This window comes from Rhipicephalus sanguineus, chromosome 2 (assembly GCF_013339695.2).
Source record: "Rhipicephalus sanguineus isolate Rsan-2018 chromosome 2, BIME_Rsan_1.4, whole genome shotgun sequence".
Lineage (NCBI taxonomy): Eukaryota > Metazoa > Arthropoda > Arachnida > Ixodida > Ixodidae > Rhipicephalus > Rhipicephalus sanguineus.
The window spans coordinates 41,471,287-41,498,960 of record NC_051177.1 but is presented as its reverse complement, the minus strand read 5'-3'; the positions used below and the strand labels follow the sequence as shown (position 1 = coordinate 41,498,960).

Here is a 27,674-nt window from a genome sequence, read left to right as displayed (position 1 = left end):
GGCCACCGCCGGCGCTTCACAGGTGACTGTTGAGCAGCCGATGCGAGATGCGAGATGTTATCAAACTATGCTTGTAGTATGATGAAATATGATGAAAAGATGTGATGTTATGAAAATATGAATGATGTCATTTAACATTTCTCACGTGTTTACTTTAGTGGGGCGAATTACTCGTATTCACGGTTTACCGATGATGCTCTCCGGTGCTTCGCCCCACTCATCATCATTCACCCCGGGGATATGCTGTTTTTTTTTTTTACTTTTACTATCTCTAGGTGCACTTACCCTTGGGCACAGCAGCGGGAAAGTATGCGAGGCCATGCGAAATTTCATAGAACAATCAAAGAGATTTACACAATAACCACAGTTCCAAAGTCCCATAGTTAACCAAAAGTAAAATACAGCAAGATTCTTTTCTATATTAATTTATTTCTTATTTGATGAGAATTAATTCCACGCGTGAGGGGGAGAAAGAAAATTAGGTGGGTAGATGAGATTAAGAAGTTTGTTGGTATAACGTGGCAGCAGAAAGCACAGGACCGGGTTGATTGGCGGAACATGGGAGAGGCCTTTGCCCTGCAGTGGGCGTAGACAGGCTGATGATGATGATGGTGATGATAATGAATTCCACCCTCCTATTTCCTTTTTTTTTAATTACTATTGTCGCAAAATTAACTTGTAAAAAATATTTTTGTTATACAAAATAAGTAATTATTCTCATTTCTAGTTTTTAAATATTTTTTTCTAAGCTACCCGATTCGTGGCCAATCCCCCTGAGTGGGTGTGAACCAGCAGTACAGGATCTACATCTACTTTGGGAACTCCTTCCTTGTAGTAGTATTATTGTCGTATATTATTAAAATGGTTAATTGATTAATCATTAAGTCACGTGCGTTTAACGCTGAGCAGGCGAAACAGGAACAAATGCGGGTGCTACGACAACGCACAGCCCAGCTTTAAAAAGAGCACAGCCGGTGCTCAGAAAGATTTATGGCTCGCAAGCAGCAGAGAGTCAAACGCTTACCATATGCGCGGTCCGTGTAGTCATGGTCGGTTGGATCCGCTTTTGTTCACGAGCCGTTACCACAGTCGGTGCTCTTTCTCCTGGCTCTGCTTCGTTTGTTTGTTCAGGGCTTTATATAGCAAAACACATGCTGAAGGAGCTCAGTGCTTCTTTGAGAATCGATCAGCGTCTGAGCCGCTTTGTTCTTCATGACAAGAGGAATTCATCGCGCAAAGAGGAAAGAAATGGGACAGTGAGGAAGCGCCTAACACCGAAAGAACAGGAAGCCGTAACACATGGCAGTTATGTAAAATATTTCAGTGATATAGTGAAATGCAGGAGCTAGCACGTGCACCGATATTTAGATTGGCATGAAAGAGTTCCGGATGATGAAAAATAACCTTGAGACTTGTTACACTTTTTTACTTTTATTTTTTTTAACATCCACTGTGTTCCTTTAGAACTTTAAGAACCGATAAACGCAGCAATAAATTTACTGCACGACTGACCTGGCAACACGAGAAGTCTGTGACACCTTGGGTCAATCAATGTGTTCGAAAGCCTGCGTCCGTCCTCGTGAGCATCACCTCCTACACTTTAACAAATAAACCTGAAGTGAGAAGATAAAACAATTTTTTGCCCTGACTTGGAGCTGCGGTTGTTTGTGACACTATGTACCAACGGGTTAACAATCTGGTTGCGACTGGCAATAGTACAGCACATTCTGGACGACGACAAAGAAAGCGACTGGACACCTTTGAACACTCAATGACACCCTGGAAAAGTTCAAGATGTCATAACAGAGATCTTGAAGTTATAATTACGAAGTTGCGTTGCCGAATTCCATCATTAAATTTTTATTTATATAGAGCCGGTTTGGCACCATCACCCCTCTGTTCTTATTGTAGGGAAGAGGAAACAATAGAACACTTTCTGATCTCATGTCAGAAGTTTTCTACATTACGAAAGACATCTCTAGAAACGCCGTTACGCATAATGGGATTAGAGTTGAGAACCTCAAATTTACTATCTCTAGGTGCACTTACCCTTGGTCACAGCAGCGGGAAAGTATGCGAGGCCATGCAAGATTTCATAGCACAGTCAAAGAGATTTAAACAATAACGACAGTTCAAAAGCTACATAGTTAACCAGAAGCACAATATTCTTTTCTATATTTATGTATTTCTTATTTGATGAAAATTAATTCCACCCACCTTTTTCCTTTTTTTATTTTTTAAATTATTATTCTCACAAAATTAACTTGTAAAAAATCTTTTTGTTAAACAAAATAGGAATTTATTCTCATTAATAGTTTTTAAATAATTTTTTCTAAGCTACCCGATTCTTGGCCAATCCCCCTGAGTGGGTGTGAGCCAGCTGTACAGGATCTACATCTACATCTGCATCTACTCACAGGACACGTAGCGACAGATGTATCTCCTCACTTCTTCAAGCAGTCGATTTCGTGTTTGACTTCTTCTATATCGACCGGCCTATTCTCAAAGCTCCTATTATATACAGAATTTCGGAAATGTATGCCGCGTAAAGAGCCAGTAGTGAAACCAAGACGACTCATGTAATCGGATAAGTAGGATTTAAAAGCGAAATAAAGATAAATTAATTTTTATGCGTATTTGTTCCCTCTTTTTCTATCCTGCCTTTTCTAGGGCTTCCCTCCCGCCTCTTTTCCTCCCTGACGGTAAACGTCTCTGCATTCAAATAAGCAGCCTCACTCACTCACTCACTCACTCACTCACTCACTCACTCACTCACTCACTCACTCACTCACTCACTCACTCACTCACTCACTCACTCACTCACTCACTCACTCACTCACTCACTCACTCACTCACTCACTTTTGGTTAGCGTAGTTTGCTGGGCCAGTTGGTGAATGATTCCAGTCTTAAGGTTCCAGCAAGTAAAGACGCAAGCACAAGAAAAAGATCGGCGCTGTCCTGTTCGTTTATATTTAACAGCGAAGCTGTTACATGACATGACATGACATGACATGACATGACATGACATGACATGACAAGAACTTTATTGGAGTCCTGAGGAACTCGAACCTCGGGAGCCGGAGGCCCCCAGATCAAGTTGGTGGAACCTCGGGAGCCGGAGGCCCCCAGATCAAGTTGGTGGCTGCTCCGCCCACGATGGGACTGGATATCGCGACGGAACTTGGACTTAGCGAAGCTGTTGCAGGTCGCCGTAATTTGTGCGGTGTCGCCAGAAGACTCCTCAAGTGGGTATGCGCCGCAGAAACTTATTCTTACACCGTGGCCGCAGGAATTGGACAGGCCCCACTACCGTGCACAGCAGGCGCGAGTGCCAAACGAAAAGCGAACACGTGAAAAAGAGAAAGAAAGAGATATAAAATAGAGAGCAAGAAAAAGAGGGAGTGAAAGAGAAAAAAAGATAGATAGATAGATAGATAGATAGATAGATAGATAGATAGATAGATAGATAGATAGATAGATAGATAGATAGATAGATAGATAGATAGATAGATAGATAGATAGATAGATAGATAGATAGATAGATAGATAGATAGATAGATAGATAGATAGATAGATAGATAGATAGATAGATAGATAGATAGATAGATAGATAGATAGTGAAGAGAAAATAGAGAAAAATAAAGGAAATAAAGAATAAAGACATAAAAGGATAGAGAGGTGAAAAACATGGAAAGAGATAGAAAGAAACAGATATAAAAAAAGAGATACAAGAAACAGAGAGAAGGAGAAAGAAAGAGACGAAGGAAAGAAAGAAATAAAGAGAATACAAGGACGGCCACCCCCAGCTACGCTCTTCCTTCAGGCTTGGCACCACTAGCGCGAATTTTATGTTCTCGCATCTTTACCTGCTGGAACCTTGACACTCGTTGTATACTCACATTATTTATTTGTTCTAATCAGCAAACCGCTAAGTCTGTAGCTCTTATAAATAGCCAGCAATCTGAAATGGCTCTACGTTAGAAATCTAGCAAAAACGAATAGTCTAGGCGGGTGGAACTAAATGACCAGCGAGCGACGTATCGGACACAGCGCCATTCTGAGGGAAGGAAGGTCGTCAAGCTGTTGCCAAGCGCACGGACATCGACCAGGGGTCGTTGACCAAGGCGCAGCTTGTAGTCCACCATTTTCTTTTCTTTATTTTTCTGATTTCCGCCGCACTTTGGTATACTTCGCGCCCTCGATCGCTGTTTGTATTCACGAGTCCGTTATTCAGAGCCGAGGCTTCGCTGCGGCTGCGAAGCAAGGGTGCTGATAAGTTCTACATTATCCTGGCGAGGTGCATGGCCCACGGTGTGAGCACCCTGCCAGTCTTTTTGAGGGCGTGAGCTTCGCTTAAAGGGACCGTGAACTACGCTTCCTGCTTGGTGACAAAACATATATGCGAAAAGTAGACGCTTCTGTGAACAGCTCAGCCAAATCTTGCATTCGTGCGCCTCAAGGAGAGTTTACAAACCGAGCGCGAACTTCGAACTTGCCACTTTCTCAAGCGCCCTCTCTTCATTCAAAGGCCCGTCCTCACACTCTTCGGAGCTGCCGGCGCCAGCTCTATTTCGCCATAGAGCATATTGCTGCTATTGGCCATCAGCTGGCATAAATCAAGAGCGGCGTTTATATTAGTCGCGCTGCTTTTCACGGGGTACCGCCACATGCTGGCGCCGCGCTCTACAACGTGCTAAAATTGCACAGTAGCGACACTAACGCGCACTAGAATCGTACCGGGAGTGAGCAAACGCGTTTTATGACGGGCACTCAAGTTCATGACGTGAGCTGATGTAGCCTCTCTCCCCCTTCCCCTTGTCGTCTCTCTTTGTGTAGCTTCTATCACGCTCGTCGGGACGAAAGAGCGAACACCTAAAGAGCGCGACAAATCTCCGTTCGTTCCTGGCGGACTCGAGGATTTTTTACGGCAATCGATTCGTAAGGAAATAAACTCCAATATGGAGTTCATTCGATGATTACTCGAAAAAGTGTTTCCAGGCCCCTTTAAATGGTGGCGCCCTTTTGCAATGTAATGATCCCATTTTTCGTCTTCGATGCGCGAGTCTTTGGCGAAGTGTGTTTGTGTGTGTGTGTGTGGGGGGGGGGGGGGTGAGAACGAGTGGTGCCATTTCGGGACGGACTCGACGCACCCCTGTGAACTCATTGTTAATCAAGCTATCTTTAATTCATTTCGACTTTGAGTGCTTCTCGTAAGAAGCCGATTCTTCGCCAACCTACCGCTCTGGACATGCGGTACGGAATTGCGGATCAACAGCAACGACAAATGCTGCGGAAATGCCTAGACCGCAACACTTACACGCAACGCGCACACACAACAGTACAGGTCCCTTCATTCTCCTGTCAGCGGGCGCCCTCGTGTCCATTGTTGTCTCGTTCATGACAAACTTACGTCGGTCGTCCTACGACCTCAAGAAATTTGTACACAGCCTTCGGTCTCGTGTCTTCGCTGAGAAAGAAGGGCGTTCGTTAATTGCAGAACTTCTACACTTGAATACAATGTCCCAAGCAGACTTGCTTGCGTATTAACGCACGCATTTTCCGCATATATACTTGGCTTGTAAAATTGAGGCCTTCGAACAACATGCATAAAAAATTCGTTCGGTTTCTATGACATACCTTTTTTTTTTTAAATAAAGTTTTATGCTTTTTAACTTAAAGATGGTTATAAAACATTGTTGTTGTGGTGGTGGTCGTCGTCATCGTTGTCCTGAGCGACTGTGTGCATACGTGGCCTTCCCTGTCGGCGCACCATATAGTTGCTATATTTCCCACTGTCTTTCTCGTCGCTCGTTAAACGTAGCAAGCTGTTCGAGTGGAAGACAAGGCATCTGCTTCAAACAATTACTTAGTCTGTACACATGCTTTATAAAATTGCGGTGAGGGCAATCCCCTTCGTGGGTATGAACCAGTTTTCCTAAAGGATACGACAGCAGCACTTTGTGCTCTTTGGTGGCTGCTGCCGCACGATTCATGGCCGATCCTCCGTGGTGGGTTAAGCCATTCCTCTAGGAACCAACCAGCCAACCAACCAACCAACCAACCAACCAACCAACCAACTTCGCGGCTACCTGTGTAGCGTGATACGAGCGCGCGCCGTTCGTGCGTGGCTCCTTCCTCGTGCCGCGGTCTCTCACACCGGACCGCCGCCTACAGCTTGATCGAGGCACGCTCACTTCCTCTTTGGAACGCGTCCTGTCCAACAGGGAACGTCGCTTTCGTGATGGAGCTCTCCACGTCTAGCGAAAGCGATGCGTCCGCCAGCGAGGTGGAGAGGTCACAACGATGTGCTCCATGGTTGGGTGAGCACGCTTCCATATCTCTGGCTGAGTGAAAGAAAAGTGAGGGGGTGCGGCCGAAGTCGAGGTCACCGTAAACGTTTCGTTCGACGTGAACGTCTGACCTACTCCGCTGCTAGCGGACATAATGTCGCGAGACCCGTAGTATAATTGACGCCCAGTTCTCAGCGATCGAAACGCGATATCCCACGTAGCATGGCGTCCGGCGCCTTTTGCATCACCTATAGAGCGCCTGGATGAGCCCTTTAGCCAGGGTGATTTGTGGAAGACCGAATTTAGTCATGCATCAATGAGCCTCCGGATTTTATCGGTGAACCCACTCCATCGTGTCGGTTCCCCAGTGGATAGCTCGAGGACCACAGGCAACCATGCTTTCCGAGTATCGCGGTTCAAGCGGAAAAACACTGTACACATTTTCATCGAATGTCGAATTCGAGGCCCGTGGTATGACGTGAAAAACTATTCTTTATCTGACCCCTATATGTCAACACATCACAACATATCCCACATTCATATAGACGTTTTTAACACGAAAGTGTTTTATGCCGGGGTCCACCAAGGCTTCAGTGACGTATTTCCGTCACGGAAATGACGTCGAAAAATTTTACACGATCAGAAGGCAAAGAAAAAAGCTCCGTCAACGGGCATCGAACCCACGACCGCTCGGTCCGCAACAACAGATGCCGGGCACGCTATCCACTGCGCCACGGTCACAGACTCCAGATGCTTTACAAACGCGCCTTTTATATATACCACTCTCCTGGTCGGCGGGGTGCTGTTGCCCTCTGGAAGCGGTAAAGTAAAGTAATTCGTCATCACTGTGGCCTCCGCGATTGACACATGCAACGCGTTACACGTCCATCCCATTCGGCGCGTTTTCAATAGTAGTTCAATTTTGCTAGTTGCCTTAACACACCGCGAGGTGGCGATCTGAGCCCAAGCGTCGTAAAAGCGTCAGCCTCGCTCATAGCATCACGCTATAGTGTACTAGAATATTGCTCTAGTACACTATACATCACGCTAATCCAAACCAAAAATAGCTCTGCGACGCGCGCCTTCCTCACCCGGCTGTAACACCGCGTTCCCCGCTCAGGCGATCGCGATCGGGGGGGGGGGGGCGGCACGACGCGCTTTGCGTTTCCCTCTAGTCCGGGCGTGGTATTCAAACACATTTTAACATGCCGCGGGATGGCAGCCAAGTTCTGCGTCCAATATGCGACGCTCTTCTGGCTATCACACCTCGTTCTCTGATTACGCTTTCACCGTTAACTACTACAGCTACCACAAAGTTTTGTGCAATCATTTAACATGGACGTTAGTCGTAGGGATGGAGATGTACCACCAATCATCAAAGTGGGTGCATCCACATGAAACGGTGCTATAGCTGCCAGACATCAATATACATTGTGCAAACTCTCTTATATCAACGTACAGTAACCATTCAGTTACTTCTGTAAGGGCACGCTTTACTTTCGTGTGATTCCGATTCCTATGACGGAGGGATCAACCGTCTTTCTTTTTAAACCAGAGTCGCTCATCCTATGCTTCGGAAAAAGTCGTGAGGGGGGAGGGGGTGCGTCAGAACATTTGCGACGGCGCGAGTTTTGGTTGGCTTTAATCTAGCGTGCAAGTTCACATCTCACCGGCGGCTAATTAAGAGTATGCTCTTTCTCGAAACAACATAATGATGCAACATAAGCACATTGAAACAACGGCTCAACAGAAAATAAAACACAGCCTTAATGATGAGTGTAATGCGAAAAAACATCGAACAATCAGGAACGAAAAACGGGTCCTTTTGGGAATGCGATTTCCATGACTATAATAGTATATGGTATATCATTGACCCTAAAGCCGTCCTCTCGTCGCTAGCGCTTGACGTGACGGGCGCACCACGGCCGCTCAACGAACATGACAACGTCGGAGCGAGAATGACCCTCGCAGACGCGCGCGCGTGATTCGCTGCGAGAGGAGAGGGGCGGGTGGCCCACGTGGCCACTCCCCGCTCGCATTAATATGCTTCCCGTATATTCACGATGTACAGGCCTGACCGCATAGGCCAGTGGTTATGACACTTGGGACCGTGAGGGTCAGGGTTTGAACCCCACCTCGCCCAGAGAATTTTGTTTGTTTTATTTATTCACTCCCCCTTCACTTTTGACCTTCTCTCCGCGGTTGATCACGTGGCATCCTTTTCTTTCCCCCTCTCATGAGGCTCCTCCTTTCCCCCTAGGCACGCGACGTGTTTTAGCGAACGCCGACGACACTGGAACAGGGCTCGCAAAGGCAGCTTCGCTGTAAAGCACTTGACGAAGGCGGCTTCTCCGCACACAGCCGTAGCTACGGTGAAGCCAGCTTCGAAGAGCGCAATCTGTTTCATACGAACAGACGTCCCTCAACCCAATGTGACATTCAACCTACATGCTGGCTGCGTGTTAGCTGACCCTTTCTGACTCCTTAAAACGTCCATCTACGACACCAATCCTAATCCGAGGAAGTAAACACGGCCGGATGCTTAGATCAGTTCGTCCCGACTGCTCTTTGAGGCGTCGTTCACGTCGACTCTAATATATGTCATCGCTGCAGATGATAGACCCAGTATTTTTTTTTTATGCGAGAGAATACGCTAACGTGCCTCCCCCTCCACATTTTCTGGCAGTGATGACCGAGTGGTGAACGGTTGCGTTCTGGCTTGCCGCATTTGTTCGTATACTACCAGCACTGTTGAGCACGGGCTACCGTTTGCCAATTCCGGCACTTTTGACTAAATATGGTTGAATTATTGCTATTGTTAGCTAATTAAGGCTAGTGAAGCCTTATATCGACTAAATTATGCCTGAAGTTAGCAGAATGACGTAATAATGTTACCTATCCACTGTAATAATAGCAACGTTGACTCGATGTCAGTTTCAGTGATTCAATTTCTACCGATTTTACACGCAGTTGCAATCTTTCAGATACGTCTCAAACTTAGCATTCATCACCCTATTGTTTCCGTTAGGAGTGTAAGAAATGTGGTGCACGATGAACAAAGACGAAGACATGAAGACCACAAACAACCACACGAGGGTTGTTTGTGCGCCTTATTCTGTCCCCGTCTTTCGCGCTGCTCCCGTACAATATGTTCAACCAACTAGCCGACAAGTTCACCTTTCAAGACACCAAGAACGAAAATTGCGCATTTCGTAGTATGTGCCAGAGTTCACGTGCTCTCGCGTAGACAACCTGGGGCCGGATTAACAAAACTACCCTTTCGTAAGTGCGTTTTCCCATTGATCAGCCAGCTCCACTAATGGTATGTCCCGCATCGTGATTGGCTGAAGTATTCTTTCACGAAAATTTTTAGCGTAAGGTGTTTCTGTGAATACGAGCCCTGAGTCGGTTCTTCCTGACTTTTATTTTCTTTCCTTCAGAGTTCGGGCCGACCATGTGCGGCATGCTGGCCTCCCTGGAAGAGCAGGTGCAGCGGCGGCCGCAGCAGGCGGCCACCCTGTACCGGGGCCGGCGGCGCACGTTCGCCGACATTGACCGGTGCTCGGCGCGGATGGCCGAGGCGCTGCGCGCGCCTCCGGACTTTGCCGAGCCTGCAGACGTGGCCGCGTGTACTGCGGCGCCCGACGACACGCTGCTGGCGTTCCTCGCCTGCCTGCGCCTCTCGGCCTGCTGCACGCCCATCCGGCCGTCCGCTTCCAACGCACTGCTCGCCTCCATCATGGAGGAGCTGCCGCCCGCCTGCACCGTGGTCGACAACGACACGGCCAGCCGCTTTGCGCAGGCGCGCGACAACAGGACGCTCAACATCAACGATGCTCTGCAGGTCAGGCCACCAAAGCCAGACGCCTACTACATACACTATGGTAGCATCGAACATAGGTGTGCGCGGGGTGAGAGAGAGACCTCCCCCTCTCAGCTGAGGAGGGGCGCCAACTAATCGTCTGAGGAGTGTTCCAAGCCTGTCCCTTACCTCTGCTCAAGCGGACCTGTTCCGTCAATGTTTAATGTCCCGGGTTATGGCCAGCCCCCTTCCTGGTCACCTAAGAGGGGGGCGCAATGTCTGCCCCGTGCATTGGCCTAATAGGGAGGGGGGAAGGCGCTGCGATGAACCTTCGCCCCCACCCCTCCTGAGGGGGAGCCCTGCGCAGGCCTATGGAGGCATCCATCAAACCGAAGCCAGGTTGGCAACTGAGATGGCGATGCGCACGGGGCCCGATTACGCTATAGCGTTCTACTCAGGCGAAGCTCAAGCGTCCTCCAAGTGCTTTTTCCTGCATGCGTATATATACGCGCACACGTACAAACTCATGCACAAATATACATGAACTTAATGAAGTATGGCTAAACGCCCCCCCCCCCCCCCCCCCCCAAAAAAAAAAAAAAGTTTCTTGCTACGCCTCTGATTCATGTACAATGACAGTGCCTCCTGTCCTCGCTGCACTGCACGTGGCAATATGGCACTCGACTATGTGTGACGATGGTGTAAGCACATGTGGGGCTATTTTCTGTTCTTTGTCGAAGATAGTTTTCGCTGTTTGACCTATATTGTTAACTGTCGGCGTAGCCTCGGGACGACGGTTCTGGCTGCTGGGATCGACCGTGGCTGAGGCGGTCACCGTCGCCGTCGAGGAGCTCGCCGTATCGACGACCTCTGCTACAGATCCTGGGCGAAGACGAGGACGGCCGCTGTGCTCTGGCCGCCGAACGCTGCCTGGGCCGAATCCAGTGGGAATGGAGCGATAACCAGGCCGACCGCGAGACCGTGGCCGTGCTAGACAGCGTGGACACGGCACGTTTCTGGGAGGACACGCTCAGTGCTCTCTGCGCAGGCGCCACGGTGGCTCTTCCCACAGAAGGCAAGCCCGCATCCTATAATACCTTTTGGGGTTTTAAAACCCAAAACCATGATGCGATTATGACGCCGTAGTCGAGGGCTCCGGAAATTTTGACCACTTGGGGTTCTTTAACGTGCACCTAAATCTAAGCATATGGGTCTCGAGCACTCTGCCTCCCTCGAAATGCGGCCACCGTGGCCGGGACTCGATCCCGCAACCTTCGGGTGAGCAGTCGGGCACCCCAAGACCACCGCGGCAGGTAAGCCCGCATCCACAGGTGGTGCTAGTCTTGACGAAAGTGTGCACGACGTTGTCATATTCAGCTATGTCGAATTCGTCATCTTGTCAACTCCAATTTTGCTCGCTAGGCGAACACGCCATCGCTGATTGGCTCGGGACAAAAGCATGGCGGAATTGGTGTCGAGGATGTGGGATTCCCGACTCTTGATTTCGACGGTTGAGTAGTGATCTGCGCTGCAGCCAGCAGCACAATATTTTTCCAACTTGTGCAGTGCCAGTACTATTATCTGGGGTTTTACGTCCCAAAACCACGATGTGATTATGAGGAACGCCGTAGGGGAGGGCTCCGGAAATTTCGACCGTATGCATGGTGTTCTTAAATGTGCATGACATCGCACAGTACCCAGGCATCTACCATTTCGCCTCCATCGAAACGCTACCGCCGCGGCCAGCATCGAACCCGCGACCTTAGGGTCAGTAGCCGGCAGTAGTAGCATCGAACCCGCGACCTTAGGGTCAGTAGCCGGGTCAGTAGTAGTCAACCGCGGCGGACGTAAGTGCCATGTGTATGACCCATACTGAGGATAGGCGTCTACAGCAGAAACGCGAATACAGATTCGCTGGTTATTCGTCCCTACGTGAATATTGCGGCCGCACATTTTTTACAGCGAAAGCTGTTACGAGATCACAACAAGGGCCGTTTTTGGAGCCGTAGTTGTCCGCCGCCGCCGCCGCCGCCGGTGTCCATAACCACTATCGTTCGAAATAAGAAAAAAAAAAGAAAAAATTCCAGGATGGAATGAGGTTCGAACCTGGGCCCCCTGCGTGGGAGCCAAGTGCTCTACCTCAGAGCCATACCGGTGCTTGAAACTGCTTAGCAAAAAGGCCCTATACAGGCTTCATGTCGGGAAGGAACCACATTAACATATGCAATTGAGCGTGGTAGAAGTGTAAAATAACAACCAAGTGTCACACAACGTGAGTTCTGTAAGCAGGCGTCACACAATGCGAATTGCGCAACGAGTTGGTTGTTGAATGCTTCCAACCCATTACAAAGGGCTCTTCCATAATTCTTCAGCGTCATCAGCCACAGCATCAACAAAGTGCACATAATGCCTTACAGGTGTTTAGCAGGTACCACGGTTCTCCGCAGAATGACGAAAAATTGCATAGTGGCTACTTCCCTACTTCACAAAAAGTATGATGATTTATAGCGTAGTGGGTTCCTCGCTAGTGCACTTCTATTGGTTGCCAAGGAAGCCCTCCCATGATGCATTTACTCAAGGTCTCAATGAAGTTAATTCCCTCTCTCTATCTATTTCTCACGTTAGCGTATGTTATAAAGCGTTGTGGGAGAGTGAAATAACGACTGGGCGTCACACAATGCGAATTACGTAACTAGTGGGCCCTTTAAAGCTTCCAACCCATTACAAAAGGTTCAGTCATAATTCTTCATCGTCATCAGCCGTCGCATCAAGAAACTGCACATTTGGTACCTCGCTTCTCCGTAGAATGACGAGTAATGTCGTGGTGGGTGCTTCCCAACTTCACAAAAATTATGATTTGTGGCGTGGTGGGTACGTTGCTAGTGTACTTGTATTAGTAGCCACAAGAGAGTTTATAACGGGCTCTAGAAATGCCGCTCTTCGAGCTTTCGCTGTGACTGTGCTGCGCTTTGCGCGCAGGCCTGGCGTTTTTTTTTTTTTTCTTTTTATGTCCTCGGCTTTATCTTCTATGTCTTTGTTCTGTGCCTACAATTACTTCTGCTTACAACCTCCCCTGCCCGCCTCGCGGAAACTTGCACCTCTGGTAAGCTTAAGTCGCAACGAGCCCTGCAAGTAACGGTAAGGTTCGGATGCGACCGCGATCCCGTTCGATCTAGTCTGATAAGGTTCAATACGGACGTAGTTTGACCGGTCTACTTCGTTGTCAACTGCATTGCGTAGAAAGTAACAATACTTACGCATACTTAAGCAAATCCTGTACAAGTCCTGTATTATTATTATTGTTATTATTATTATTATTATTATTATTATTATTATTATTATTATTATTATTATTATTATTATTATTTGTTAAAGGGTGTTAAACAAAGAAACTGAAGGCATGTCAGTATGCTCTTTAAGAGTAAACATTCTGATGGCGACCGCTTCCTTCTCGGACACTGCAGAGGACAAGCGCTCCCCGAGCGCGCTGCTCTGGTTCCTTCGTAACGCGTCGGCGACGCGAGTCGAGATGACGCCGGACCTTCTGTTCGCGCTGCTGAGGCGTGCCGCGCTGGACCCCGGACCGGTGCTGCCCGAACTGCGACTGGTCAAGTGTTCGCGGGGTCTGGTGACCACGCAGCTGGCGCGCCTCTTCCAGCGGATCCTGCCCAAGGCGAGGCTCATGCGCGTGTACGAGAGGTCGGGTCACTCCTTCGCCTACGAGTGTCCGGCACAGGGCGAGCTGCGACACTTTGCCACAGACCACGGAGACTTCGTGACGATCGGCAGGCCCGTCGGAAACTGCCGCGCCGCCGTGTGCGAGCCTCGTCTCATGACTGAGTGCCTTCCGGTGAGTTACGACACTTGGTTGCCATGGCGTAAATCCAGAAAAATCGCAAGGGGTGACACATCTTGCCATGGCGGCCATTTTGTTTTAGTAAGTAGAGTTTTTATTTTTAATAATGTTGTGGCGACCACTGCGCATAGACCTACGCAGCCTCCCTCTCGTCACTGATTAGCCCGGCGTGACACAGCTACTTGCTGCAACACGCTTCCGATAAAAGACAGCGCCACGCAGTTTCACCGGAGGCTTACGTCACCACTGCTGGCTATATAACCCAAGCTACCAAGCTTGGTTTCATGTTTGTTTCTCTAACCTTCCGAAGCGCAGCATCGGCATGCTTGCCCTGCTGCTGCTACTACGTTAATAAACATCGTTTCGTTTTATGTTGGGATCCGTCCTGCACCGACTCCGCATCCCACAATGTAAAAATTAAAATCGCACTTCGATCGAAATAAAATAACAAAAACGAGAATTATTTTTTATATACATAACATGATCACAGTTGAGCAATCGGATTTCGTCTACTCGTCGTCAGCATAAATAACTCATGGAAGATGATCCGGAATTATTTTACTTTGCATCTTAAAGCACCGCGCAATAAAACATTTGCGGCGCGTCAACCCGTAGCAGGTTAAAAAGCTCGTGCTCTACAGTTACTTTTGAAACGAAAATAACTTCCATTTTTGCACTTCGTGCCTAATTTGTGGAAGGGTTCTAGAATTCAGAGTATCGGGAGGTGCGCTGTACTTACCTCTCAAGAAATTAAAATATGATGTTTGACAGATAACTCTCAAGGGGGCACACTTGCAAGGGGTGTTCCTCCGAGCCTGAACACAGAGGGCATTAGAAACCCTTGGCAAATTTATGTGGTTTTGTTTGTTTGTGGGGTTTAACGTCCCAAAGCGACTCGGACTCTGACTGACGCCGTAGTAGAGGGTTCAGTGAAGCTATGGCGCTGAAAACACAGGGACCAAAAAAAAAAGGAAGAGGGCAGGACGGGCTGTTTTCAGCGCTATGGCTTCACTGAACGTACCGAACGAACTAGCCCAATAGTCTGTACTCTTGGTGGAAGAGGACTCTGGAAATTTCAACCATCTGGTGTTCTTAAACGTGCACTGCAGTGGCGTAGCCAGAAATTTTTTTCGCGAGGGGAGTTCAACCATACTTTATATATGTCCGTGTGTGCGTTTGCATTCATATATATATATATATATATATATATATATATATATATATATATATATATATATATATATATATATATAATGTATGTGTGTGGGGGGGGGGGTGTAATTAAAAGATTTCGGGGGGGGGGGGTGTTTGAACCGCACCAAATGTTGCAGAGAGTGTATCATGCCACCAAATTTCTATATATTGCTTCCGAACGTGGTAGTGATATAGGTCTTCAACGATTCTTCCTTTCTCGATTTCAGCAACGCTGATGACACTAGTATACTTGACCACTTATCACACGAATTTAGTTTATTTGAGCAGCTTGCCGGTCATCCGGATGTTGATATCGAAACGTTGTGGCAGAAATTTAAAGAAGTTGTTTGGTATTGCATCTCTAACTACATACCTTCTAAAACAAAGAAAGAAAAACAATTCAATCCATGGATAAATCGTGACATTATTCATGCAAAACGTAAAGTAAAGCGCCTAAGAAAGTCTTCTAAACAAACATCGAATCCAATAACTGGTAAGAACCTTGCGGAAGCCATCAGTTCAATGAAGTCTCTAATTAAAGCAGCCAAGAATCACTACTTTTCTTATACTCTACCTAATTTTCTTAACGATGCACCTCAAAAATTTTGGAACTACCTCAATCCAAAAAATAAAAAAGATAGTACAATGTCTCAGGAAGAAAGCAGAGACCGAGCTAATCAATTCAACAACTACTTTCACTCAGTTTTCTCTACAGACAACGACATCCCACCACCTCTTGAAACTCATGGCGTAAACCCCATTGAACCTCTCCGCATAAACGAAGCAGGTATATTTGACCTTTTGCTAAAAACAAAGATCAAGAAACAACCAGGGCCTGATAATATACCGAATGAGTTCCTCACCCGTTACGCCGAATGGATAACTAAATATCTGTTTATTATATTTAACATGTCCCTAACAAAATCTTCACTGCCCAATGACTGGAAAATGGCACAGGTCATACCAATTCACAAATCGGGTAGTGAAGCTGACGTCGCTAATTATCGCCCGATATCCTTAACGAGCACAACCTGTAAAATATTTGAACACATTATTCTTAAACATATAACTACTTACCTTGAAAACGAGAAAATTTTGACACCATCTCAGCACGGGTTTCGTAAAGGTCTTTCCACCGTTACGCAACTTACCGAATTAATACATGAATTGTCAACAGCCATTGACCATCAAAAGCAGATTGACCTTATCTCACTCGACTTTTCAAAAGCATTTGACCGGGTTTCGCACCAAAAACTTATAAAAAAATTGCAGGCGACAATAGGTAAAGGACCAATCACAGACTGGATTAGTGCATACCTAACCAAGCGGACGCAGTTTGTGAAAATAAACCAGCAAACATCGGAACTAACGGAAGTTACCTCAGGTGTACCACAGGGCAGCGTCTTAGCTCCTATTCTATTTCTGATTTTTATTAACGATTTGCGCCAATCCATCGGAATCAACATAAAGCTTTTTGCAGATGATTGCATTATATACAAAGAAATTAACTCTCCTTCAGATCATATGGTCCTCAGCAATGCTCTACTATCTGTGTCAGATTGGTGCACGAAATGGCAGATGACATTAAACGTAAAAAAATCAGCCTTGTTAAGAGTCACCCGTAAACAAAACATTTCACATTTTGACTACACTATTGGCAACACGCTACTGACTTCCCTTAAACAGCATAAGTATCTTGGATTAGTTATTTCCAGTGACCTTAGATGGGAGGCACATGTTAACTATGTTACTTCTTCAGCCTTAAAAAAATTATTTTTCCTTAAAAGACGACTGCGATCCGCACCACCTCAAACAAAACTCTTAGCCTATAAAACCTTCATTCGACCTACAATAGAATACGCTAACTTAGTCTGGTTCCCCGCCACAAATAATTTTAACTAAAAAGCTAGAAAGTGTACAAAGAAAGGCGGTTAGGTTTATATACAACAAATACAGTTTGCTCGATTCACCCACTGAATTAATCGTAAGAGCTGGACTACTAACATTACGAAATCGCGCTAAACTCTCACGCCTAAAAATGCTCTTCCAACTTATTCATAAACAGCTAAACATCGACAGCTCTAGGTTCATATCCATTTCGGAAACCAGACAGTCTCGCCACAAACATCCATTAACTTTACAGGAATACCATTTTAACAGCAACTGCTTCAGGTATTCTTTCTTCCCACAGTCAATTAGAGAATGGAATAGATTACCCGGCTGTATAACCAATAGCAATGACTTGAATACTTTTTTGACATTGCTTGATAACCATATTCGAGCCACCCATAGCTAAATTGATGTTGTTGTTTTTTCTCTCCTATACTTGTAAAAATTCTTGAGTGCCTTTTGATTATGATAATTGTATCAGTGCCATACGCAGTGAATTTGTTTTTCATGTTATTAGTGACATTTTTGCATGTTATTGAAACGGTCCACCATGTACCATATCTTAGTTCTAAATGTTTTTCACCACATTGCTTATGCTCCCATATAATCCATGTGGTATCGTATAAGATTTATAGTCATACACTTTCACTTTTTCAATGTAAGTGTATCTCTTGTATCTTTTGGTTGCCCTCCTGCAATAGTCCCCATTGGGACTGGCAGTATGTAAAAAAAGAAAGACGGTTGATCCCTCCGTCATAGGAATCGGAATCACACGAAAGTAAAGCGTGCCCTTACAGAAGTAACTGAATGGTTACTGTACGTTGATATAAGAGAGTTTGCACAATGTATACTATTGATGTCTGGCATAGCACCGTTTCATGTGGATGCACCCACTTTGATGATTGGTGGTACATCTCCATCCCTACGACTAACGTCCATGTTAAATGATTGCACAAAACTTTGTGGTAGCTGTAGTAGTTAACGGTGAAAGCGTAATCAGAGAACGAGGTGTGATAGCCAGAAGAGCGTCGCATATTGGACGCAGAACTTGGCTGCCATCCCGCGGCATGTTAAAATGTGTTTGAATACCACGCCCGGACTAGAGGGAAACGCAAAGCGCGTCGTGCCGCCCCCCCCCCCCCCTTCCCCCCGATCGCGATCGCCTGAGCGGGGAACGCGGTGTTACAGCCGGGTGAGGAAGGCGCGCGTCGCGGAGCAATTTTTGGTTTTTGGTTTGGATTAGCGTGATGTATAGTGTACTAGAACAATATTCTAGTACACTATAGCGTGATGCTATGAGCGAGGCTGACGCTTTTACGACGCTTGGGCTCAGATCGCCACCTCGCGGTGTGTTAAGGCAACTGGTAAAATTGAACTACTATTGAAAACGCGCCGAATGGGACGGACGTGTAACGCGTTGCATGTGTTAATCGCGGAGGCCACAGTAATGACGAATTACTTTACTTTACCGCTCCCAGAGGGCAACAGCACCCCGCCGACCGGGAGAGTGGTATATATAAAAGGCGCGTTTGTAAAGCATCTGGAGTCTGTGACCGTGGCGCAGTGGATAGCGTGCCCGGCATCTGTTGTTGCGGACCGAGCGGTCGTGGGTTCGATGCCCGTTGACGGAACTTTTTTTCTTTGCCTTCTGATCGTGTAAAATTTTTCGACGTCATTTCCGTGACGGAAATACGTCACTGAAGCCTTGGTGGAACCCGGCATAAAACACTTTCGTGTTAATAAATAAATAAATAAATAATCTTACACATTCATGCAATGCCGTAAATAGTTAACTAAATAGTTAACTTTCTCACGCAGGGCACTGTCGGCACCATCTGCTTCGCTGGTGCAAAGGACGACCATTTGCTGCCAACAGGCGACAAAGGCTTCGTGGATTCCGATGGCTACTTTTATCTTACCGAGCGGACTGCGCCGAGAATAGACGGTTGCAAGGTACGTGCACGTTTACCGTAGGGCTTATAAAGTACACGGGACACCATATACTGCCAGTGAATTCTCCTGACCAGAGATTGCTCACCTGCCAAACTGCACTGGAAGTCACCGGTGCTTAAAGGGCCCCTAAACCACCTATTTGTGGTGTTGCAGTTGTGCACGAATCTGGAACAAACACGTAGCCGCGAGAATTTTTTTCGAAACGTTGGCGTAATAGCGTAGTTGCACGCATTTGATGATGATCCAAAGGCGGCCCTCACTGTTTCGCTCTTCGCTACGCTCCGTTCATCGGTTCGCTTTTCCTGCTGGCCGAGTGCTCCTCCTTGACGCCTGAGGAGGAACAGGGAGCGCGCGTACCTGCGAGCAGACAAACAGGTTCTTGTTGTTGCTGACATGACCAAATGCGTGTGGTGACGTCACTTCCAATGCTGGGGATACCAAAAGGCTTCGAGAGGAGCACGAAATTGACTTTTTTTTTTCGCCCGCCCGCCCGTGGTTCGTAGGAGTGCCGCGTAACGTTGATCGTTACGGCATTCTGAACTCCATGCACGTGTTTACTTGAAATAGACAGACAAAGAACTTTATTGCGGCCCTGAGAAGTACTGCTCGATCAGAGCAGCACCGCGGGACGCTCCCGCGTGGGGACGGGAAGGCCAAGCCGCATCGTGGGCCCTCTGGACGCCCCTGAGCAGTGGTATTAAATCAGAACTCTTGATCGCAGAATTCCATTCATGTCCATTGATTCGTTGTAGTCCCTCTAATGAGGAGCACCGCCAGAGCATGTGATCTAAGCTGCTGCGATCGCCACATTCCGGACAAGTGGGGTCGAAGGCGCCCGTGTAAGTGCTCAGAAAAGAAAGACTAGCATAGTATCTAGTCTGCAGCGTGCGAAGAACGTTTAAAAAAAGTATCGGAGGTGGTTTGGGGCCCTTTAAAGGGGAAAGAAAGGCGCTTTAAACGATAAGACGAAATTCAGCAACTCTTCAGTCAGTGACGACGAGATAATCCCTACTAATAAAATTGGCATTTACGGTACTTATTCACAACTTCCCCTGGTATAGTTACTGAGCATCGCGACGCTCGCGAAAACGCAGGCCGACATCGCCCTGATCACCAAGTGCCTTACCGACATACCAGTGGTGAGCGACGGCGAGGTGAGCTGGGAGCGGCTCAGCTCGCCCAAGGTCTCGTTGGTCGCCTTTTATTGGAGCACCGCGCCGGGCGACACGTCGGGCGAGCTGTTCCGGCCGCTCAGCTCGAAGCTGCCCGGCTGGCAGTGGATGCCACTGCTCGTTCCGCTCGGTCCGCTGCCAGCCGACAAGCGGCCGGACAAGCGTGAGTTGCTCAGGAACTACGCCGACGCCATTCTCAAACTGCAGAGTTGCGGTGAGGTGAACGTGACGCGCGCCGCCACCGTACTCGTGGCTCTGGCACGATCGCTCGGCACGACCGTCGGTCAACTGGACATGGACAGGAGCTACGCCAGTCAGAGGACAGGAAATGGCGCCAGATCCGTCTCCGATGCTGCCGCACTCCTGGAGCACATCGGATATCAGGTACCGAACAGAACAGAAAAGCTTTAATGAAGCGTAACTCATACTTTTTGGGGGGGGAGGGGGGAGGAGTGTTGCTTAGTCGAGGGCCCCTCTGGCCTTAGCCACCCGTTCAACCTGGTCGATCAGTGCCTGCTGGTCGGCCAGGTCAGGGCTGGGCAGTCGCGCCTCCCACTGCTCTAACGTGTGTTATTTCTGTGTCTGTCAGGTGTAGCGGATGCTTTGAGCAGCCCAGCTAGGTAATGTGATATAGTGTAGGGCTTCGGAGAACATGGCGTGTAATCTTTTAATCTTTTTAAGTGGGGATAAACCCCAGTTTCAATTTTTCTCCAATTTATGGCCTCCTCTCCTGTTAGGTGTTTGTAAAACATGGCGTATTCGAATGCATGCGGTTTAATTTGCAAGTTCTGCGGAACCTCACGTTTTACACTCACGTTTTACACTCACGTGTGTACACCTTTTCCCAGACTGCTCCCTGGGCGCCATCATAATCCCCTATGGGTTGTGGTAAATATGCGTTGCCCCCCTAAAATGCACTGCCGAGTCAGTGACGTCGGCCTTTCTACTCCCTTGCCACAGTCTGGGAAGGATATATTTCTTCTCTCCTGTAAAAAGGTCTACACACGCCGCACGCTAACTCTAACTTCTCCTATACTTTTCTCCCCTTTCCCCCCAGGTGTCGCGGTTGTGGTGTCCTCGCCTGAGAGACAGTTACTGCGTCACTTACCCCCACTATTCACCTAATTTTCCCAAATAAAGAATCTCTTTCTCTCGATCCTCTTTCTAGCGGCCCGGCCCGCACATGACTATCTTCGTCCCATTTGTATATATATTTTTTTTATTTTCTTAATATATATATGTTCATGAGCTACACAGGCGTGACTGGTATGAAGCATTTTCTTTAGGCACCCATTGCGGTCACCATGTGTTAAAACATAACCGTGGATCACAAGATGGAATCGGCGTCAAGATTTCAGTCATTCCGGAGATCAGTGTCAATGTGTTGCCAGAAACCTGACGTCCGATCCCCTCCAGAAATGACCCATATATGAGATATGGGAGAGGCCTTCTTTCAAAAGCACAACTTTTGCGTAAACTGCAAGATAAATTCTCGAGCGCGAATCCCAGATTTCTTTGAAAAAACTCGCAGGTGAGCGCGTCCGAGTTGAGCGACACGGTGCCCCTGCGCATTTTGGTGGAGCGCGCCGCGTGCACGATGATGCTGCCCGGGATGCCCGGAGCGCGGCGTCTCCGAGTGTCGCTCCTGGACGCGGACACGTCGTTCGACGAGGTGACGAACCTGCTGGCGCGCTCCTTTACGTCCAAGAACCGGCTCGACCAGGCGGTGCACAACACCGAGGAGCAGCACTGGCGTAGCCTGCGACACCTGTGGCCGCAGCTGATCGCCGATGGCGCCACGAGGCTCGTGCGCGACGCGGAGACGGGAAAGCTGCTCGCCGTGGCCGCCTGCTGCGACTTCAGCGCACCTCAAACGGTGAACGATTTATTGAATGACACACCGCGAGCTTTCCTTGCCAGCCGGGCACGTCCCGCTATATCGAGAGAATTCGCAATTTGCGTGCTCTTGCAGCAGCAAGGATAATGTGGAAGTGCACCTGACTGGGCTGGTTGGTACATTATTAAGACGGGAATAAACAGCGCTGGACACGGCACGGTGTAAGAACAACTCAACGTCCAGCGCACGCTCTTTCACTGACCCGCGCCCAGTGCTTAAGGATAATGTAGAACACGGGGGCTGGCACAGCCGCACTGTTTTCCCTATTATCCTGTCCGTTCCCTCTGCATGTACAGGGCTGATCAAAAGTTCCCAGGCCACGCTGCCATAGGATTGCATGGGTAGCGGCCTGGGAACTTCTCTGACCACCACTGTACGTACGCGTGCATGCATACAAACTGCAAGGAGTCCCGTGTGAGGGGAGTTGAACACCCCACCCCCTCTCGTTAATCACGCTGATGCCGAGAGGCACCGCACATTGGCGTAGCCAGGGGGATGGTTTGGAGCATTATAACCCCTCCCCCTCCCGAATTTTTACATAGCGCGCACACACACACACGCACACACACACACACACACACAAACACACACACACACACACGAACATACTTGGAGGCATTGGACCACGTGCCCCGGGAAAAAAAGATTTCCTGCTACGCCCCTGGCGCGGCATGCAGAGAATCGTTGCTAGTTTGCATATCGATATAACTGAGATATGCGATGTAACTTATTTTCGAAATGTTGAACAAAATAGCATAACATGCACCGCATACAAGAGATAACCTATAGCTAAGTCTCATTTCGCATATCGATGTAGAAACAGGTGGCGTAAACCTCCGACTGCGGAACGCAGATGACACTGCAATTGTATGGTGCCACTTTCTGGAGCCTTGTCTTTGCTCGTTCGGAGCTCTCATAGAGTGTAACTACTACACGATCGCCCGCAGGCGCCTGACGGCATGGCAGAGTCATTCTTGGCCATCGCCGAGATCAACGAGTCGATGGAGCGACCCCTGCGCGCGGCTGTCACCGCACTGGGTCGACGCTTGCTGCTCTGGTTCATGGTGGGCACCGGCACCGACCTTCACGCTGACAACATCGCGCTCGTCCTGCTGCTGATGGCGAACACGCTGCGCGACGCTAAATCGCTAGGCTACCACGGCGTCTGCAGCATCAACTCCCATCTCATTACCAATGTGAGTGACGTACCTATAGATGGCTTGCACGTGACGTCTTGGATGCCGCTTCTGAATATACTGGTACTCCACGATGGTGGTTTTGATGACAAATTGCGACAATGTGAAAGCGGCGTGGCAGGAGCGTCTCTGCGCGTGCGTAATGAAAGAACCTGCATGTGATGTTTTGATAGCATTAATGTGACATCGCTAGCGTCGCTTCTCCACATGCTGGTGCTCCAACATACGGGGTTTCCGTGACGTCGGTGCAAGCCATCTATTGCCCTTACCCTTTCCCTCACGAATCACTTGCCAACAGTTACTGTTACTTTGCTCGGGAAAGTAAATTGCGACTGTTTAATGAATACTGAAGAAAACTCACCAGCACGTAAAAACTCGCCTCAAGGGAAAGCTCACGGCTGTGGACTGTGAGGCAGGCAAACGCGGCACACATTACTGCCCTGTCGGGGTCGTCCCTCGCTTGCATCACCAGCATCACCACTATGAAACTACGTACGGTCCCTGGAATATACGTCAGTGTATTCGACGGCGGACCGTACTGAAACGTCAGTATCTGCTCTGCCGGTATGCCGAAGTATCCCTGTTTGGTGCTTGCCTGTGTACTGCCTGTAGCTTTTTCTGTCGGCGTGGCCTGTAGGCTGTAGAACGCTCTCGTTTTCAATTTTGCGCGGGAATCTCGACTGATCTCGATGCCAAGCAGAAGTGACGTCACGAACTCTGTTGCACTTTTGCGAAAACAAAGAAAAATAAAAAATCTCAATTTTCTTCGTTTTTTTTTTTAAGTATGTGTGAGATGGAGTGTATGCTAAATTTATATTTAGCACTAAGCCAACGCAGCAAAAATACATGACATCACGAAAAGTCGCGTGGGAATTTCAAAGTGTTATCAGCGCTCGCCTTGTTTATGCGTTTTCCTACAATGCGTACATGCGTCCTTTAAAGGGGCCCTGCAACACTTTTGTGAGCATAGTCAGAAAACGCTGCCGATCGGTAGTCGCCGCCGCAGGATGCCGCCACGTGGCCGCGCGCGTGCTCGCGATCACAGCCGCGCTCTCGAAGGAACAAAAAATAAAGTACTCGAGGTCATGACGCGCGCTGACGAATGGACGCATCTTCCAGAACATATCTCCTGAATGCAATGCACCAACTAGCCCAAGAACGAGTTATACTAGGACGCATCTTCTTGCCCCCTTGTCACCCCCCTTTCCCGCGTAGCTTTGAGCGCACTCGCTGGTACGAAAGGAGAGAGAAAGCGCTTGAAGCGTGCGACAAAAACTCCGCTTGTACTTGACGGATTCTAAATATTTTTGCGGCATGTGATTCGTGATGCGTGTGGAAATACGTTTGCGAGAAGCTTACCCTACGAGCGCGACCGGGTAGGGACGCGACGTCCTCCACCGCCGCGCGCACAAAGACGCTGCGGCCGGGTTCGCCGACTCTCCGACGCGGCGCAGAAAAGGAACTCGAGGGTCAACAAATACCGGTTTATTAACCCAAGATGTGGCACAGTGCGACTATCACGGGATTGCGGGCCGTACAGGGTAACTCCGCAAGACCGACCGAGTACGCTTTCCTGTGGCGCGACGGTTACCGCTCAAAAGGGAACCACCGAACGCGCGAACGAGAAGTCGCCTGCAAAGGCAGCGCGTGACACCCTGGTTGCAGGCTTGCGAGCATCTCCTGAGGCGAGCAAGCAGGCAGCAGCAAGCTCAAAGTGGAGAGAGGGCTCTCACCATGGCGGCCAACGAGGACAGGCGTATCACAATGGCGTGTGCTAGCTTGCCGTGCGCGACGTCTGCATGCTAAAGCCAAAATCAAAGGGATTTACTGCATGCCAGGAAGGGGCGACGCATGGCATGCACCAGGCAAAAAGGCCTGGCGTCGTCGCCCCGGCCACCATGTTGCCGTTTAACGACGGTTTCCGGCGCTCGAGCCGCGCGGTGCCGGCACACGTGCTAGCTGGGGAACGAGGCGCCAAAGGGGAGGGCACTCTCGATTCCCACACGCGTCATGCGCTAATATCAGAAAGTGTTGCAGGGCCCCTTTAAATAAGAAAATTACCGCGTAGTAGGGCTGCATATTGGTGCGATGTGTGTACAGGGGTGGTCCAAAGTTCGCAGACCACGCTGCTATAGGAACTTTTGACGGCCCCTAGAACAAGGAATACGATGTCGAGTGGCTGCAGAACCAGTTATCCTTGATTGCATAATCTCTGTTTGTAAACGGCATGCAGGGCCTAGATAGAAAAAGAAAGGCGGGGAGGAGAAGAGGAAAGAGCTTCGATAACACAGGTTCTTCACTGGGGCTGTTAATTGTACCCTCGAATCAGGCCCGTAGCCAGGAATTTTTTTCGGGGGGGGGGGGGGGGGCACTTGCTGAAAGCCTTGACTATTTGAGAAAAACGCCTATTTTCATCATTTATTTTCGGTAAAACACCATGTATCATAAAAATTTCGGGGGGGGGGGGGCGCCCCCCCTGGCTACGGGCCTGCCTCGAATATAGCATAAAAACATGGCTGATCCCTCCGTCATAGGTATATAGCACGAAAGTGAAACCTGTCTTCACAGAAGTAGTGCTTATTGTGTAGTGATATATGAGAGCTTGTACAATGTCTATGCGTGTTTGGCAGCTATAGCATCGTTTGACGTGGATGCACCCATGTTGACGCCTAGTGGCATGTCTCCATCGCGACGACTAACGCCCATGATCATGATTAAATCGTTGTGGTAGCTGAAGTTGTGAACATATATTTGGACCCCTCCCCCCGAAAAAAATTTCTGGCTACGCCCCTGATTTGGACACAGCGAATCGTGAATCCCGCATAAAGATGACATCAACTAGCTCATGAATCATGATCAACACTGGTAGCCGATATGCACTTCTTCAAAATGTCGTCAATAAAGGAGAGAAACGTCACAGTGTGCGCTTTCTAGTAATGGGTAACCGACGCCTGCGCTCATACATACACTACCACACTGCGCACGGGAGGCAGAGGTTCGTTGCTTGAACCACAAACGCGTGCGTCCCGCTGGCCTCTGTCTCGCTCCATTAAGGCACGACATTCGCCCGTCGAAACCGTGTCCTTTCTGCAACGCGTATTGCAGCAGTTTTGTTAGTCGGTGCTCTCGCAATCGAAGCAGTCGGCGGCGGAGAAATCCCGTTGGTGCATGCGGAAGCTGCACTACTCCGATGAGCCGGCGCACGCAACACGAAGTGAAAGGCAAAAAACGTAACTGCGTCTAGGGTGCCTCGGCGACGCCAGCGCGGCCAGTGTCCCTCGCTGGTATCGAGACGCTTTAACCATGACCTCCGATATCGCGCGCAATGTCAGAGTAAACGCTAGTAAGTGTCGATCGTGACGCATTGCTTCTTTTCACCTCTCACAGACGGCGGCACCGCATCGCCCCGCTTCGCCTACCTACAGCGCCAACAGAAAGCACCGTGCGAGAGAGAATGTGTGAAAGATAGAAGGCACGTTGGCGAAGTTTACAGCATCTGCCAAGGTAGCTTAATCGGTGGAGTGTCGGGCGCCGTCGCGGCAGCGAGGTCGTGAGTTCGATTCCCAGCGGCGGATCTTTTTTTTTTATTTTTTCATTCTCACCCGTGGGCGTCCACTTTATCAACGTCATATCCGTAACGGAAGTACTTGGTGGACCCCCCGCCCCCGGCATAGAACACTTTCGTGTTAATAAAATCATCGATAAAAAAATCATGTGCATCAGGCGGCTGAGGTTGATAAGTTCGGCCCAGGCGCTGCGGTGAGACTTCGCCCCTCCCCTCCTAACAGGGGCGTATCCAGGGGGAGGGGGACACCGAGCCCGTCCCCCCCTCCCACCCCCCGAATTTTTTTTCCCCCGTGGGATACAGAGGACAAAATGACACTCGACCCCACTTATCTGCCCGGACCTGATGTCGGATCAAGGAGGTGGCCCCCCCCCCCCCCCCGAAAAAAATTTCTGCCTACGCGCCACTGCCTCCTCATGGGGAAGCCTGTGCACGCATATGGTCAGAGCTGTTTGGAGAAGCCGGAATTCCAATCCTTGCGCTCTGTGCAGGTCATCACGCAGCAGTGGTTCCAGTTCGACGTGTTTGACGAAGGCCCGGTCGCCGACTTCGAGTACTGTGGCCGCCGGCCTTTCGCCAATATCCGCGCGGGCACGCATATTACATCAGTGTGCCGGTTCTTCGATCCCAGCTAGCCCCATCAAGCTTGCTTCGTTTCAAGTGCAATTTTAAGAATCTCGCGTACGTGTGGTGACGCAGTGTGAGCAGCAGTTTACCAACGTGGGACACACCTGTGCGCACGCTACAGAGGATAACCTAGTTAACCCGTTGCCAAATTTGTGCCATGCAAAGCGAAACTCATGGCTGAACTGCCGATAGTCTTATGCAATAAAAGTGCAGAGACCACTTTTTGTTTGA

The 27,674-nt window shown here is 48.8% G+C and overlaps 1 protein-coding gene across 1 annotated transcript; it reads left to right on the top strand.

The window, feature by feature from the left end:
* Positions 1 to 27,674, top strand: LOC119382812 (uncharacterized). Its single transcript, XM_049412326.1, has 9 exons — positions 1 to 22; positions 9,732 to 10,135; positions 10,877 to 11,168; positions 13,558 to 13,943; positions 18,852 to 18,986; positions 20,081 to 20,542; positions 21,690 to 22,034; positions 23,003 to 23,251; positions 27,308 to 27,674. The coding sequence occupies exons 2-9, from the start codon at positions 9,746 to 9,748 to the stop codon at positions 27,449 to 27,451; spliced, it is 2,403 nt and encodes an 800-aa protein (XP_049268283.1). The 5' UTR covers positions 1 to 22; positions 9,732 to 9,745; the 3' UTR covers positions 27,452 to 27,674.

Bases quoted from the DNA above. Each gene is read 5' to 3' on its own strand.
- LOC119382812 (XM_049412326.1), top strand. From the start codon at position 9,746: ATGTGCGGCATGCTGGCCTCCCTGGAAGAGCAGGTGCAGCGGCGGCCG. The intron at 10,136-10,876 runs GTCAGGCCACCA...CTGTCGGCGTAG, and splicing joins ACATCAACGATGCTCTGCAG to CCTCGGGACGACGGTTCTGG. The intron at 18,987-20,080 runs GTACGTGCACGT...GCGAAAACGCAG, and splicing joins CGAGAATAGACGGTTGCAAG to GCCGACATCGCCCTGATCAC.